This window comes from Marmota marmota, unplaced genomic scaffold, assembly GCF_001458135.2.
Source record: "Marmota marmota marmota unplaced genomic scaffold, marMar, whole genome shotgun sequence".
NCBI lineage: Eukaryota > Metazoa > Chordata > Mammalia > Rodentia > Sciuridae > Marmota > Marmota marmota.
The window spans coordinates 3,408,950-3,425,183 of record NW_025999891.1 but is presented as its reverse complement, the minus strand read 5'-3'; the positions used below and the strand labels follow the sequence as shown (position 1 = coordinate 3,425,183).

General features: G+C 36.7%; 1 protein-coding gene across 4 annotated transcripts in view; it reads right to left on the bottom strand.

The window, feature by feature from the left end:
* The window catches only part of Ssh2 (slingshot protein phosphatase 2), a 263,454-nt gene that overhangs the window by 182,095 nt on the left and 65,125 nt on the right, over positions 1 to 16,234 (bottom strand). For 2 of the 4 annotated variants that reach the window (XM_048793533.1, XM_048793526.1), the window contains exon 2: positions 7,197 to 7,277. The exons of the other annotated variants lie outside the window; for them this stretch is intronic. In XM_048793533.1, the coding sequence (XP_048649490.1) occupies positions 7,197 to 7,277 (81 nt within the window). The remainder of the gene's footprint in view (positions 1 to 7,196; positions 7,278 to 16,234) is intronic. 4 annotated transcript variants of the gene reach the window in all.

Sequence of the window (16,234 nt, the reverse complement as noted above, 5' to 3'; positions counted from 1 at the left end):
CATAAGTAAGATCTTTAAAAAAGAAAAACAAAATTATTTCTCATAATAATTATTTAAGGATAAAATAGTTGAGCTGTGGTTTCTTACATCTTTTCCTGGAACAAAGGAAAATAAGTTTAATAGCACAAGAGGCTTCCTATCAGTAGAGTCAGATCCCCCTTCAAAGGAAAAAAATATAAATATTTTTCATGGTGAAACTATGTCTGCCACTAACAACACTTTTTCCTGCCTTTTCTAACCACATGTTCTAATGAGCAATCTCTCTACTATGCATCAGAAATGATGCAGAAACAATTTAAACAATGCTGAACTCCTGTGGAACAGTTATTTGCTGTTGACAACTGCCCATTTGAAACCTATAATAAAATTCATCACCTTAGGAACAAATATTCCTTTTTCCCTTTTTATATTTGTGTATGTTGGTTAGAAAAAGTTGTTTCTGCAAGTGATTATGAAAAAAAAGAAATATAAAATACACATGACAGAGCAGAAAGGAAGAGGGTAAATGCAAATTATCAGAACTGGTAGGACATGTTTGCTCTTTGGCCTACATACCAGTCAACCAATTTGTTGTCATTTTTTTATGTAGGTTTATCTTGTTTGTGTTTATAATCTCGAGAGACAGATTTAATGACTATTATGGGTTGAATGTGAGGGATCCCCCAAAAAAGTTCATGTTAGGCAATATGAGAACATTTAGAAGTAAAATGGTTAATTCTGAGAGTTATGATCTAAGCAGTGGTTTGTTTTTGTTTCTTGTATTTTTGTTTTGTTTTTTGTGGTGCTGGGGATCATACCTAGGGCCTCACACATTTCAAGCAAGACCTCTACACATCCCCAGTCTAATAATTTGAATAGACTACTGTACTTGGTGGAAACTGTAGGCAGGTGGAGCATGGCTAGAAAAAGTAGGTCACTGCAGGGCATGGCCTTCGCCTATCTCTATCCCTGTCCCTTCCCCTCTCTTTCTTTGCTCTTTCTTGTTGTCATGAGCTCAGTAGCTATCCTCCACCATGATGTTCTGCCTTACCTCAGGCCCAGAGTAATGGAGTTGACTAACCATGGACTGAATCTCTAAAATCATGAACCCAAAATAAACTTCTTTAAGTTGTTCTTGTCAGATATTTTGGTCATAATGACTAAAAGCTGACTAACACAATGACAACACAGTTTTCCCTTCCTAAATGAAGTTTTTCTTTCACTTAATGTTCTGATCATTCCAAACACTATTCCAAAAACTTAAACACATAAGAAAAACAAGCCTTCTTAAAAGACTCCTGAAAGTTAAAGTCCTTTTCTTTATTTGCTTCTTTATTGGGATACTAAGAACTAAACCCAGGGGCATTCTACCACTGAGCTACTCCCAGTCCTTTTTATTTTCTTTTCATTTTGAGACAGGATCTCACTAAGTTGCTGAGACCGACCTTCTTGCAATTCTTCTGCCTCTGCCTCCTAAATCACTAGGATTACATGCTACTTTTCCCAATCCCTTTAATCTCTAATCCATATGGATTGGCTAGTCCACAACAGTCTTTGAATTAGAACTTGCCCTAATGGTGATAATTTTTAAAAATTCTTAAATTCTTTTTAAAAAATATTTAATTGATTTTATTTTTTAAATACATGACAGTGGAATGCATTACAATTCTTATTACACATATAGAGCACAATTTTTCATATCTCTGTATATAAAGTATGTTCACACCAATTCATGTCTTCATACATGTACTTTGGATAATGATGTCTATCACATTCCACCATCATTGCTAATCCCCTGCCCCTCTCTTCCCCTCCCACCCCTCTGCTCTATCTAGAGTTTGTCTATTCCTCCCATGCTAACCCTCCCTACCCTATTATAGGTCAATCACCTTATATCAGAGAAAACATTCGGCATTTGTTTTTTTGGGATCCCTAACTTCACTAAGCATTATTTTCTCTAACGCCATCCATTAAATCTTTCATCTTGAACTTATTATTAAGTTAAACATTATCTCTCCCCAAAGCCATTCTTCCATTTCACAAAATTGACTCCAATGTGAAAAATCCCATAGAAGGCAATTTCTAAAAGCATATTGTTGTCTTCTGAGACAATGTCCTAACCTTGAAGAGAATGCAAATCTGTAGTTGAAAAATGTAAAAGGGGTCTGGGGTGTAGCTCATTGGTGGAACATGTAAGGCCCTAAGTTCTATCCCCCAAAACAAATGTAAAAGTATTCTAAACAAACAAATATATATATACACACACACACACACACACACACACACACACACACACACCCTGGCCTCATATAGGCTAGGTAGGTAAGCACTCTACCATTGAGCTGCATCTCCAGCCTAAATCAAATAATTCTTTTTTTTTTTTACTTGTAGATGGACACAATACCTTTATTTTATTTGTTTATTTTTTTTTTTTAATATGCTGCCAGGGAATGAACCCAAGCATGCTAGGCAACCGCTCTACCAAAAAGCTACAACCCTTAAACCAAATAATTCTTACATTTTTTTCCTTTCTTTTTGTCTTTTCCCATTTGATTCTAGAAAGTGGACTTTTCTTTTTTTTTTCCTATTTTTTTGTAATAACACAAAAGGCTAATATATCTCTTCCTTTCACTGGACTATTCAATCATAAAAGGTTTTTTGATTGCATAGAAGGAAAATACATTCCCTACAAAGTTATAATAAACCAAGCAAAGGTATAAAACAGAACATAAAAATAGTATGACACCTATGTGTCCCTCTTCCTTCTAGTCAGGTAGTGTTGGGGGTCAAAAGAATAGGGAAGCTGGGCGCGGTGGTGCACACCTGTAATCCCAGCGGCTTGGGAGGCTAAAACAGAAGGATTGCAAGTTCAAAGCCAGCCTCAGCAATGGCGAGGCACTAAGCATCTCTAAATAAAATAAAAATAGGGCTAGGGATGTCGCTCAGTGGTCCAGTGCCCCCGGGTTCAATCTCCGGTACCAAAAAAAAAGAACAGGTATATTAGAGAAATAAAGAATAGGAAATAAACTAATACAACATATAATAATATATAGGCTATTTCTGAGGAAGAGATGATAATGCAATAATAATGAATCTGGTTGTTCCTAGCTGAACCTCCATAAGCACAATAATTGGAATACTAGCTTCTCCACAGTATTCTTTTCTTCTACTCTTTTCTTCTTTTAGGCTGGATAGCAGTAGATAAGGTTCTTGAGGTTCCTATTTGTTCCCCCATCCCTTAGGAGACCCAGTGGCTACACCAGAACACCAACCTGCTCTAGTCACTACCTACATTTCTTATCTGGAGCCAACGTAAAATACCTGCAATGAGGGCCATTATCTCCTTGTGACCTCTACCAGTCCACTGTCACCCTGTCCTTCTCTCCAACAACCTTGTGCACAATAGCGTCTAGCCATTATCTGGCACCATGGAAGCTGAGTGGAATCAAAGAAGGGGTAGGGGCCCCTTGATACTCCTCCTTCTCTTCCAGGAAAGTCTCAGGAGATCTAAGGCAGGCATCCCTCCAGCCAAATTTCCTTCCACTTATCCAGATTTCTTCTTTTCTTTCCATGTTTTGCATGTAATGATCTTCCCCTCTATTTTTCATGGCTTTCCATGAAACTAACTTGTTGACATATAGACTATATATTCTCAAACATAGATTTTTAAAAAATTTTTTAGGCCAAACCTCCACAGATCTTTGCCCAGTGATTTGTACGTTTGGTGAATGAATACAACTAATCAATTTTCACACTTTAATTACCCCAGGACACAGAACAAATCTTCAAATGAGAAAAAGGTATGCTATATTTGTAGCTTCAATCTGATATATAGCCAACTTGAACCACCCATAAAATAAGGGGGAAAAATTCAGAGTAGTCCAGTTTCCTATAGAGTGTGGCAGTATAAAATAAACTTGCCAGGATTGAAGAGAAAGTTCTTTAGTTACTAACTTAATCTTCTACTCTTCCTCTTTTCATCAGTATTTCTATTTTAAATAGTTATCAAGATCCCACATCTTGAATGCATAAAGAAATTGTGGTACATATACACAATGGAATATTACTCAGCCTTAAAGAAGAATGAAATTATGGCATTTGCAGGTAAATGGAGAATATCATGCTAAGTGAAATAAGCCAATCCCCAAAAAACCAAAGGCCACATGTTTTCTCTGATAAGCAGATGCTGATCCACAGTGGAAGGGGGGTAGAGAATGAAGGAACTTTGGATGTACAGAGAGGAGTGAGGGGAGGGGTGGGACTGTGGGGATGGGAAGATAAAATGAAACAGACATTATTACCCTATATACATGTATGATTACACTACTGGTGTGACTCTGCACCATGTACAGCCAGAGGAATGAGAAGTTATGCTCCATTTGTGTACAATGGGTCAAAATGCATTCTACTGTCATGTAAAACTAATTAGAACAAATTTTTTAAAAATTTGATCTCACATCACTTCCTTAAAGAAAATTAAATAATGGGGATTTCAAGCAATTGTTCTACAAATCACCCCTTTCCCCCAAAGTGAGTTAAGCCTTCAAATTAGGAAGAAATGCTTCAATCCTGTTTGATATGGGAGTGGAATAATAAGAGAAAAGGGACATGGGAACTACTCTGTGATTAAGCAAAACAGGAGGATCCAATACCTTCAAAGAACTAGTCAATTCATGTAACCACTCTTGCCTCTTGAAGAGGAAAACCTGGGCTGGGGATGTGGCTCAAGCAGTAGCGCGCTCGCCTGGCATGCGTGCAACCCGGGTTCGATCCTCAGCACCATATACAAACAAAGATGTTGTGTCCGCCGAAAACAACTAAGAAATAAATGTTTTTTTAAAAAAATTCTCTCTCTCTCTCTCTCAAAAAAAAAAAATTAAAAAAGAGGAAAACCTAATAAACCTGACTTAAATGAATGAAAGTTCTGACAATGAAATAAAGCAAAGAATAATCTGTTAATACATATACTTAACTGTTTCTAAGGAAGAAAACATATTAAAACTAGAGTCACCCTTTCCCTGCATGTCCAACTTCATAAAAATATTTTCTATGTAGATTCTCATGCATGGGTCCCTTCAAGACAAAATCAGCAAAAACAGTAAGTCATTCCAAGTCTAGGACTCTAATGCCCATCAAACAAAATGAATTTTGTAGGATACTACATAAGGAGCCTGGCACATATTTCATCAATGATGCTGCCCTCTGGTAATGAGTTCATTAAGAGTTGTCAGCTGAGATGTGATGTCAGCACTGTCCCTGCTTATCACACAACCCTGGGCAAAGAACAGAACCTTTCCACATTTGGCTTGGCATCTGCAAAATGTTAATAATAGAAGAGTGTTCATGTGAATTCATCAGTTAATGTTTGCAAGATTTAGGGACATGAATACCACTTCAGCTATTGGTGAGTCACAATAAGTGAATTTATGCCATTTCAGACTTTTCATCACCATGAAATGAAGTACAACTGGGTAAGTCGAAATAATTAGTGAAGAAAGTCCTAAAATTGTGCCAGGAAGATGAAGACAGATTAAGAGCAGGCAGCACTATGGTGACATACATGAAAAGCACAGCTTACTTGGAGAGAGAGTGTTTATGAGTGCTACCATGCATAGTAAACAACCCAAAACAGACAGCATTTAGCTTTTATGGTCAAAGTGTCTAGAACTCTGTCACAACTATGTGTTGGCAGAGATAGGGTTCAGTAAAATCATGGGAAAAAAGTCGAATCAGTCAAAACCAATTCAGCCTATATATGTTAATACAACAGCATGTTGTATTAACTATACTTTTTAGCTTATTAAGCAGGATTTATTATATAGCAAGACACAGAACAAATCTTCAAATGAGAAAAAGGTATGCCATGTTTGTAAGCTTCAATCTGATATACAGCCAACTTAAACCACCCATAAAATAAGGGGGGAAAATTCAGAGTAGTCCAGTTTCCTATGGGGTGTGACAGTACAAAATAAACTTGCCATTACAAATCTGCATTAAGCTTCATGGCAAAAAAGCAGCACATCTCCAACTGAGACTTTTACTTAGAAAAATTGGGAAGCAAAGGGATAAAAACGTTAATCCAGGTATCTAGGTTGAAAGGAGAAGCTGAGGGCAGAGACCAGGGCCTTTCATAAAATTAGTCGTCTCTATTTCTAATCCTCATTAACATAACTGTGACTGGATCTGCATTCTTCTGGCCCAAACCCTCATAGATTTTCTTTCTTTGTCATCCTCACACTCCCTGCTTCTTTCTTTTTTTCCTTCCTTTTGCCCCCCTTTTTTTCCTTCCTTTCTTCCCTCACTTCCCTTTCCTTTTTTCTCTTCCTTCCTTTTTTTGTCCAGAAACTTGTCTTTCCCTGTCTTTTGTCTAGAGATGCATATCTTTAATTGACAATTATACAGCTTATTCATTTTCCCTACCCATTGCTTTTCCTTTCCCTTTCTCCAGGGTATTTCTAGCATCCCTTTAAGGAAGAACAATGTGTATAACGACTGGGCCATTTGATACATGGGAAATTTACTCATATCTCAGGATATACTGAAAATCTCCAGATTAATCTCATCGCCCATGGCAATACACAAAAAAAGCCACTTAAAGTCATTCTCTAATATCACCCTGACTCCTTGGGTAATTATGCTGAGGGCTGGATAGGATAAATAAAATGTATAACATCCAATGAAATATGATTAGGTAGTTTAATGTTCTCCTTTTGAGACGATCAGGTTGACTCTCAATTCCAGTGATTACAATCCTATTTGGCTTTACATTATCAACAATCAGGACATGTTTGGCCTCTGTCATGGGGAATAAATGCCCACCGGCAGCACCAATACCAAGCAGTTGCCACAGGGACACTACTGAATTTTTTTTTAAATGTATGCATAAGGGGGAAAACCCACAAAGATAATCATATTCCTTAATAAAAGAGTCTCATCAAGGTTCCAGGATAAGAGTCTCATCAAGGTTCCAGGATGCAATATTTTTTCCTACTTTCTTAGATATGCTTTAAGTGGAGATTACTATGCATATAAATATACTGTATTATTTATATATAAACTCATTCCCAGTCATATTTCCCTCCCAGACTATTTGGCTGGGTATGTTAAATAGGTGAAATAACAGAAACTACATCAGTTAAATTATTTAAGAACACAATTACCCAGAAATGTTTTAACTTGAATAACCAAAGGCTGTATAAAAACATATACCTACGTACATTGGAACCACTAAAAATTTCTGATCCTTCACATTCACAGCAAAGTAATGCTGCTGATTCAATATCTTCCAAATGAGAGTTCTGTAATGCAAACAAGATCATTTGAGAGATCCAGATGAATGGGCTCATAGCATGAGGGGAAAAGCAAGTTGAAATCACTTAGTGAGTGTTAGCTCAAAGGTGAAAAGCTGCAACTCTGATTAGAGATGGCTATTTTAAAGAGAATAAAGCCATCAAGGTGACTAATTAGGTGGTTGGAAAATTGATTAAGGAACGTTTGATTAGCTGAAGCATTTTCTGTGGTTTCCCAATTTGGGCAATGTCCCCCCGCCCCCGCACACACACACACTCCTGTAAGCATGGTGCTACTAACCCTTCACATTCTAAATTCTTCCCAGACTAGGGACAGATTTGTATCCAGTTATCTTTAATATAACATAGGGCCTGATTAGGGGATTGGACCACTAGTCTTGCCTCTTTAGACCTCTACTTACTTGCCTCTTTATAAGAAGAGCCAAAAGATGTACCCTACTCAAGTATCCTGCCAGATGCCAGAAAACAACTTAAAACCTTTTCTTCCATTCTCCAATCTCTTTTTCAAAATCTGTCTAGGAGATAGATAAGAACAATGAGACAAGGGAGTGAAACAATTAGCTGGTGTAACATAAGAGTATTTTCCCTTTGACTAATAACACAAAACAGAAAAAGCTCCAACCCTGAACATTAGATTTCATTCAAATGTTTGCTGTCTGGGCAACAGCTGCTGGAAACGGAATTATCCTTAGATAAAGCATTGATACATATACTTATGTCACCAAAACATCTCACTACTGTTGGCTAAAACTTAGTCATATGTAATTACCTGATGGCTAGCCTAGTTGACACCTACTTTGATTTTTCGAAACAAGGCTGTGTTTTAACCTGCAGAATACCTGAGAAGATTGAGAGTGCAAATGAACTTGAGTGAAAGAAAGTTACTATTTCATTAACTGCCTTGTTCCTGGTTTAATTCCTTCTTACTTTTTTCTGTACTCCGATCCTTTGCCTATTTTTGATTTTCCTCCTCACAGACAAGTCTCACTTTATACCTTTCTCTTCATCTTTTAGAAAATAATCCCCCTGGCTTTTTTTTTAAAGTAAATCAGTCTATAAAATACACAAAGACTTCTAGAAGTCACATTAAGAAAAGCCAAGGATTTGTAGGTGTGGTAGCATACACCTGTAACCCCAGGGACACAGGAGGCTAAGGCAGGAGGATTGCAAGTTCAAAGCCAGCCTTAGCAACTTAGTGAGCCCTGAGCAATTTAGCAAGGTCCTGTCTCAAAATTGAAAATTAAAAAAGGGATGGCGATGTAGATCAGTGGTAAAGCACTCCTGGGTTAAATTCACGTGCCAAAAAAAATTAATTTTAATTTTTTAAAAAGTAAGTAAAAAAAGAAAGGAAGTGAGCTAAGGTTAATAAAATATTTGATGGAATCAATAAGGTGGAAATCTCTGGATTTGATCCCCAGCACCACAAATTTTTTTTACAAAATTTTTTTTAAATAATAAAAATAAGGTAGACATTAGAGTTGTTTTCAATCTCCCAAACTCTCATACCATGATAATATAGATATTAAGCATATCAAAAGTGATCACAGTACATACAAACTGAAAAGAGAAACTTATAAATTAATTAATCCAGATTACCTTTGTCAAGATCTTACAGTTTTCATTCATGTAAATATTTCTGCATATTTATGCTCTTTCAAAATGACCTTCAAGGAAAAGGTCCTGTAACCATGCCTGCATTTCTAAAGTTATTTTAAGACTTTACCATATACTTATTAAAACAATTCATTAAGATACATTTAAGGGGCTGGGGCTCAGTGGTAGAGCGCTCCCCTAGCACATGCAAGGCCCTGGGTTCGATCCTCAGCACCACATAAAAATAAGTAAATAAAATAAAGAATAAAGGCATTGTATCCAACTACACCTAAAAAATAAAAATAAAAAAATATATAAAAAGATACATTTAAGGATACTGATAGAATTACAATATAACTGGTTCATGGAAAAAGAATTTACCTGCAACCAACATATTTATTGCTAAAGTGAATTATAAGGATCCTAAAGGAAAGCAAAGGACATTTCAAGATCTTTTCCTTGCTTTCTGAACTATCTCATAATTCCAATTTCTAAGTTTTTCCTGAGTGAACTGTCTTGGTCATGACTGTATAGACTTATTTGCAAGAATACAGGGATAAATGAATATTTAAGAACTCAATTACTAAAATTTAGCATGTTATTAAGTCAAATAAGAAAAAACATAAGATTAAATAGGTGCTAAAAGGAATCTATTTAACAGTTAATAGTTATTTCTGGGGGCTGGGGTTATGTCTCAGAGGTAGAGCGCTTGCCTACCATATGTGAGGCACTGGCTTCAATCCTTAGCACCACATAAAAATAAAACAAAGATACTGTGTCTACCTATAATTAAAAAGTAAATATTTTTAAAAAATTAAAAATAGCTAATTCTGATTTTAAAAATTTTTAGTAAGCTAGGAATAAAAGATACTTCCTCAATTCTCTCCCTTGTAGACTTTCAGATATAGTACCTCTCAGGTTGGTAGGGCCTTAACCTCAACCTGGTCTTACCTTAAATTTATATTGTAGGAAATTCCCCTAATGTTTTTTCTAGCATGAGGATGGTAATATTCCCTGGTTTACATTGTAGCTATCGATTCTCTTTTCTTTCTTTCCTTCTTTTTTAAAAAATGCCCCCTTGGCCACTTCTCAAATTCCATTTAACTTTGTAAAGGACCAAATCAGGTTCATATTGTTGCTTGGGAAGCACCAAGCCTAAATCCTAAAGTAAACTGAGTTTATATCCTGGCTCTGCTACTTACTATGAATGTGCTCTTGAGGGCTGGGGCTGGGGCTCAGAGGTAGAGTGCTGGCTTAGCCTGCGTGAGGCACTGGGTTCGATCCTCAGCACCACACGAAAAAAAAATATTGTGTCCACCTATAACTAAAAAATAAATATTAAAGGAATTGCTAGAAAGAAAAACATCCAACCACAGTAAGAAGTTTCAATCCAGAACAGCTCCTAAATAATAATTATCATAATAAACAATCTTTATATAGAATGTATGGTGCAAGAACTCATGTACTAAGAAGGGTGTTTTGAAAATTTAACTTGGTGGTTACCTAACAATTTGCAAGCAGAAATCTTTAAAACGATCCCACAAGACTCAAAACCTGTTACTACTGTTAAGTTTCTTTCATTGTATTCCTGTCACAAATTATATGATTTTAAGAAACAGAAAATTTATTGACTATTTCTTTTCTCTTTTCCATTAATCTTTCCCTTTCCTCCTTTTGTTTTTATACAAAATTCAGAAGGTGTTAGAGTATTTAAGTCTTCCTCTCACCCCTGTCTTTCCACCTCCTAGTTCTCCATAACCCTATTACCAGAAATAATTACTTTGTCAGTTTCTTAGGTACTATCCAGAAATAATCTATGTATATACAAGCATTACATGTCTATATGTCCTTTCTATAAAATATACAAATGGAAAGAAGTGTGTCTATTTTTCTGTCCTTGCCTTAATTTATCTTCATTTGACTATATTTTATTTATTTTTTTTGTGTGTGTGTGTGGATTAAGTTGTCAAGACTGGCTTTGAACTTGTGATCCTTCTGCCTCATCCAGGTCACTAAGATTACAGGTATGTGTTACCACTTCTGCCATCATTTTATTATTAAAAATTTTTTTAATTGTAGAAAAATATCAGAAAATGTACAATCTTAACCATTTTAAGTATACAGTAGGTTAAGCATACTCACATTATTAGAGCCAATCTCTATAACTTTTTCATCTCATAAAACTGAAATTCTATCCCCTTCTCTTAAACCTGGCAATAACCATTCACTTTTGTTTTTATAGATTTGTCTACTCAAGATAACTCATATAAATGATTATACAGTATTTGTCTTCTTGAAACTGGCTTATTTCACTTACTATAATGTCTTCAAGGTTCATCCATGATGTAGTACATGTCAGAATTCCATTTATTTATTTATTATTCATTCACTGGAATTGATCACCCAGGGGGACTTTGCCACTGAGCTACATTCCCAATCCTTTTTAAAAATTTTGATACAGGGTCTCATAAGTTGCTGAGTCTCACACAGTTGGGCAGGCTGGCCTCAAACTTGGGATCCTTCTGCCTCAGCTACCCAAATCACCAGGATTACAGGCATGCAACACTGCCTAGCAGAATTCTCTTATTTATTTATTTATAAATTTTGATGGACCTTTATTTTATTTATTTTTACGTGGTGTTAAAGATCAAACCCAGTGCCTCACACATACTAGGCAAGCGTTCTACCATTGTGCCACAACCCCTGCCCGAATTCCCTTATTTTTAAAGGCAGAATTATATTCCATGGTATAGATATGCTATATTTTATTTATCCATTCATCCATATGGACATGTGTTTCACTGTTTTTATTGCCACATAATATTCCATTATACAGATAGTCCACTCTTCAATTAATTGGTCTCGTTTCCTATTAATATATTCAGGTTATTTGAAATTATATTGTTTTCTAGTTTGCTGAAACAAATTACTACAAATTTGGTGGCTTAACATTAATTTATTATTTTGTAATCTAGGGATCAGGAGTTCTCAAATCAGTGTTAGAAGACCTGTGTTCCTTCTGAAGGATCTAGGAAAAAGTTATGAGCTAAACTGTGTATCCCAAATTTCTTATGTTGAAGTCCCAATTCCCTACATCTCAGAATGTCTGTATTTGGAACCAAGGTCTTTAAAGGGGCACTTAAATTAAAATGAAGTTTAATAACCTAATGGGTAGGCCTAATCCAGTATGACTGGGTTCTTAAAAGAGATTAGAACTATAGGGTGCAGTGATGCACACCTGTAATCCCAGTGACTCGGGAGGCTGAGGTAGAAGGATTACAAATTTGAGGCCAGCCTCAGCAATTTACCAAGACCCTATCTCAAAAAGGGTTAGGGATACAGCTCAGTGGGAAAGCACCTACCTATGGGTTCTATCCCAGTATCCCCAACCAAAAAAAAAAAAAATGTGAAGAAGAGATTAAGACAAACACATAGGAAAGCACTGGATAGGGAGAAGATAGGGAGAAAACAGCCATCTATAAGCCAAGGAGAGTGGCCTGGGGGTTGGGGGAAATCAACCCTACCACCACCTTGATGGCATTCTTTAGCCTCCAAAATCATGAGGAAATAAATTTCTGCCGTTTAAGATACCAGTCTATGTAACTTGTTATGGCAGTCCTAACAATTAATACAGGGAGAATCTATTTTCTTGCCTTTTCCAGCAACTATAGGCTGTCCACATTCTTTGACTTGTGGCTCCTTTGCCCCATCTTCATACTCAGCAAAGGTAGAGTAACTTCTAATATTACATCAATCTAACCTCCTCTTCTGTTATCCTCCTTTACTTCTAACAACCCTTGTGATAGGTTATATTACTTCCTACCCTTATAATCCAGGAGGCTCATCTCCCTATTTTTAAAGCTATATGATTAACAACCTTAATTCCATCTGCAGCTTTAATTTCTCCTATATCATGTAATATAAAACATTCACAGGTTCACAGACAATTAGGATGAGACTCTCTTTTGGGGGGGCCATTCCGCCTACTAGGGTAATCTTCTCTGAAGGTTTTTCTGAGGAAAATAATTTTTTAAACAATTGGTTTTTAGAACCAATTTTCATACCATTACATTAGGAAGCACAAATTAATTAAGTGCAATGTAATGGGAAACATTATAGCTATATATTTTATATATGAAGAGAAGGCTAAAAGTTTAGAAGGAGCAGCAGCATGTTTGAAATTGCTGTTTGTGAAGAGTGATGGTGATTTGGATTTGAACCAATTATAGTATATTTACATAGGCCTCTTTATGATTAATGGTACAGACCTACCAGATAATTGTCTAGTATGAAAAATAAAATGTGTTTATTGAAGAACAGAAATAATTAGGCTGAATCAATTAAAAAATTTAAACCAGGAAAAAACTGGGTGGTACCTCTTCTAGATACCCACAGTTGTATCTTTCTCCCTCTCTCTCTCTCTTAGGTATAGATGGACACAATACCTTTATTTAATTTTTATGTGGTGCTGAGGATCGAACCCAGTGCCTGCCTTCCACATGTGAGGCGAGTGTTCTACCACTGAGCTACAGCCCCAGCCCTAGTTGCTATATCTCTAGGGCCTGGCACATAGTAGGCATTCCACAGATGTTCAATCAATAAGTGACTTAGTCTTAGTCATTGCAATTCTTCCTTGTTGCCAATAACATTAATTGAAGATGAGTTATAATTTTTGTATATAGGTATGATTAAGAGACTAACAATCTGGGCTGGGGATGTGGCTCAGCAGTAAAGTACTTGCCTGACATGCATGAAGTCCTGGGTTCAAATCCCCATGCCAAAAAAAAAGACTAACAATTCTCATTCTCCTAAACACATGATTTTCGTCTTTTTATTAGTTATAGTAGCAACTGCTCCTACTAGAAGAGCCAGTTTGTTACATGAAATACTGCCTTCCTTGGACTCCAAATCAACATGGAGGCTTTAAGCCAAAAGAGCATCTTCATTTCTCAGAGCTACTTAGCAGGTTGGACTGTTAGTGGTTGAGGCAGTCAGGGTACCCATGCCAGAGTACTCTCTGCCTTTCGCCTGCAGTATGTCCATTTCATTTGCAAAGGTAATGCTATCTACCACTTTACATGTAACAGAGCTGTATCATGGTAACTGCACTTGTTGTTCCCTTCAGAAGGAACACATCTTTCAATTAGAATCTTATCCATTCTTCAAACCATCTCTCAAATCCCAGAATTTCATGAAGCTTCAAAATGATGATTTTAGCCTGACTGAAGTGGGAGCTTCCCTCTGAGCCTTGACTGCAAGGAAGAGGCTAGCAAACTATAACCTATAGGCCAAAATCATCTAGCAATTATCTTTAGGGTGTTTTTAATATAGCCAGCAAGCTAAGAATGGTTTTCAAATTTATAAAGGACTATTATTTTTTAAAAAGGGCAAATAAGGGGGCTTGGGATGTGGCTCAAGTGGTAGTGCGTTCACCTGGCATGCGTGAGGCACTGGATTCGATCCTCAGCACCACATAAAAAATAAAATAAAATAAAGATATTGTGTCCACCTAAAAAAAAAAGCTAAAAAATAAATATTTTTTAAAAAGGGCAAAGAAGAATGAATATTCAACAGAGACTGTATGTGGTCACAAAGCCTAAAATATGCACCATCTGGCTTTTAACAGAAAAAGTTTGTTGACCCTGGCTTGTAGCACATAATTTAGCCTAATGATAAATTGCCTAGAACTGTTCTGTAATCTATGCATGAACTTGTTCCCTGTGGCAGATCCTCTTTGTTGTTTACCAAGTAGTCATCTGTTTTAGTCAGCTTTTTCACTGCTGTGACTAAAGGACCTGACCAGCACAACTGTAAGGGAGGTGTCAGAGATCTTAGTCCAGAGAAGGCCAGCTCCATTCCTGGGGCTTGAGGTGGGGCAGAACATCATGGTGGAGTGTATGGCAGAAGGAAGCAGCTCACATCATAGTCATCAAGAAGCAGAGAGACTCCAGCTCCAGATACAAAATATACCCCACAGCCACACCCCCAATTAACCACTTCCTCCAGCCACATCTCACCTGCCTTTAGTTTCCACTCAGTTGATCCCATCAGTGATCCATTCACTGATTGGGTTAAGAAACTCACAATCCAATCACTTCTCCTCTGAACCTTCTTACGTTGTCTCGCACGTGAACTTTTGGGGGACACCTCACATCCAAACCATAACAACATCTCTTACTTTTCTCATCTACCAGTTCCACCACTCTGACAGACAATGCCAGATACCTGCCTTTTCAGCCTCTGTGGAACCCAATGCCTAATCATATATCCTAATTCAGGACACAAAACTTGAGAGTAAGTTTGCCATGGGCTTGTGGGAAATGCTTTCCACATTGATTAAGGAGACCTGAGGGAAGAAATTGATATTTCCATGCCTTTGGAAGTAGCTGTGCACAGATAATGATGTCTAGAGCTATGGTAACCATTTTGTGACCTCAAAAGGAGAGGCTCAAGGACAAAAGGCAAAATGCAAAAGATGGTAGAGTAGAAAAGATGGAAAGAACCTAGAACCCTGAAAACAGCATAACCACTGCATCAACTCAGAAGGTACTCTGCCTCCAGGCTTCTGATGTTAAAAATGTCAGTTTACCCCACTTTTTAAATTAAATTAAATTAAATAGGGTATTCTAAATCTTTCAACAGAAAGAATCCTAACTCCGTAAGCAGATCTTGCACGCTTGGAGAATAGGGCACCCATATTCTCTGCCTGATTTCTGTAGCTTATACACTGCTGTGCCTGCTGGAATCCAATCATTTTGTGAGTAATGACTTTGAAAAACTTATCACCCATAGAGTTTGAAAAGATTCCCAAGTATACAAAAGCAATTGGAGGCCAATTTCTCTGAAAATAATTTTGTTGGATAACTACCACAAGCAGTCCACTTATTATCTCCTTTAATCCTAAAACAATCCAGTGAGCTTATACACTCCAAACCATCATTAAACCTAAGAGGCAGAGCAAAGATTTTTTTTATCTTATGTAAAACATTCATACTCTTCCACTATCCTTCCCTTCCACTTCTAAGTCTTATTGCATGCAATTAACAGTGGTAATAAAACATTTTACTTCTTATTTTTTGAATGTTCACATATGATAGTAGCTCAGATTCCAACAAATGCCATAATACTTTTAGTAGCAAATTCATAACCTCATACAAAGATCTGAACATTTTTTTTAAATCCCACCAAACCTTGTTATCTTGTTGAGGTTGTTTTGGTTTTTATACTTTTTCCCTCAACTTTTTCTACTATTACTATCTGCCCAAAATTAAAGTCTTCTAAGCAGTTTTTCTTAAAGTGTGATTCCCAGACTACCACCAGCAGCATCTGAGAATTCATTAGAAATGCAAAAT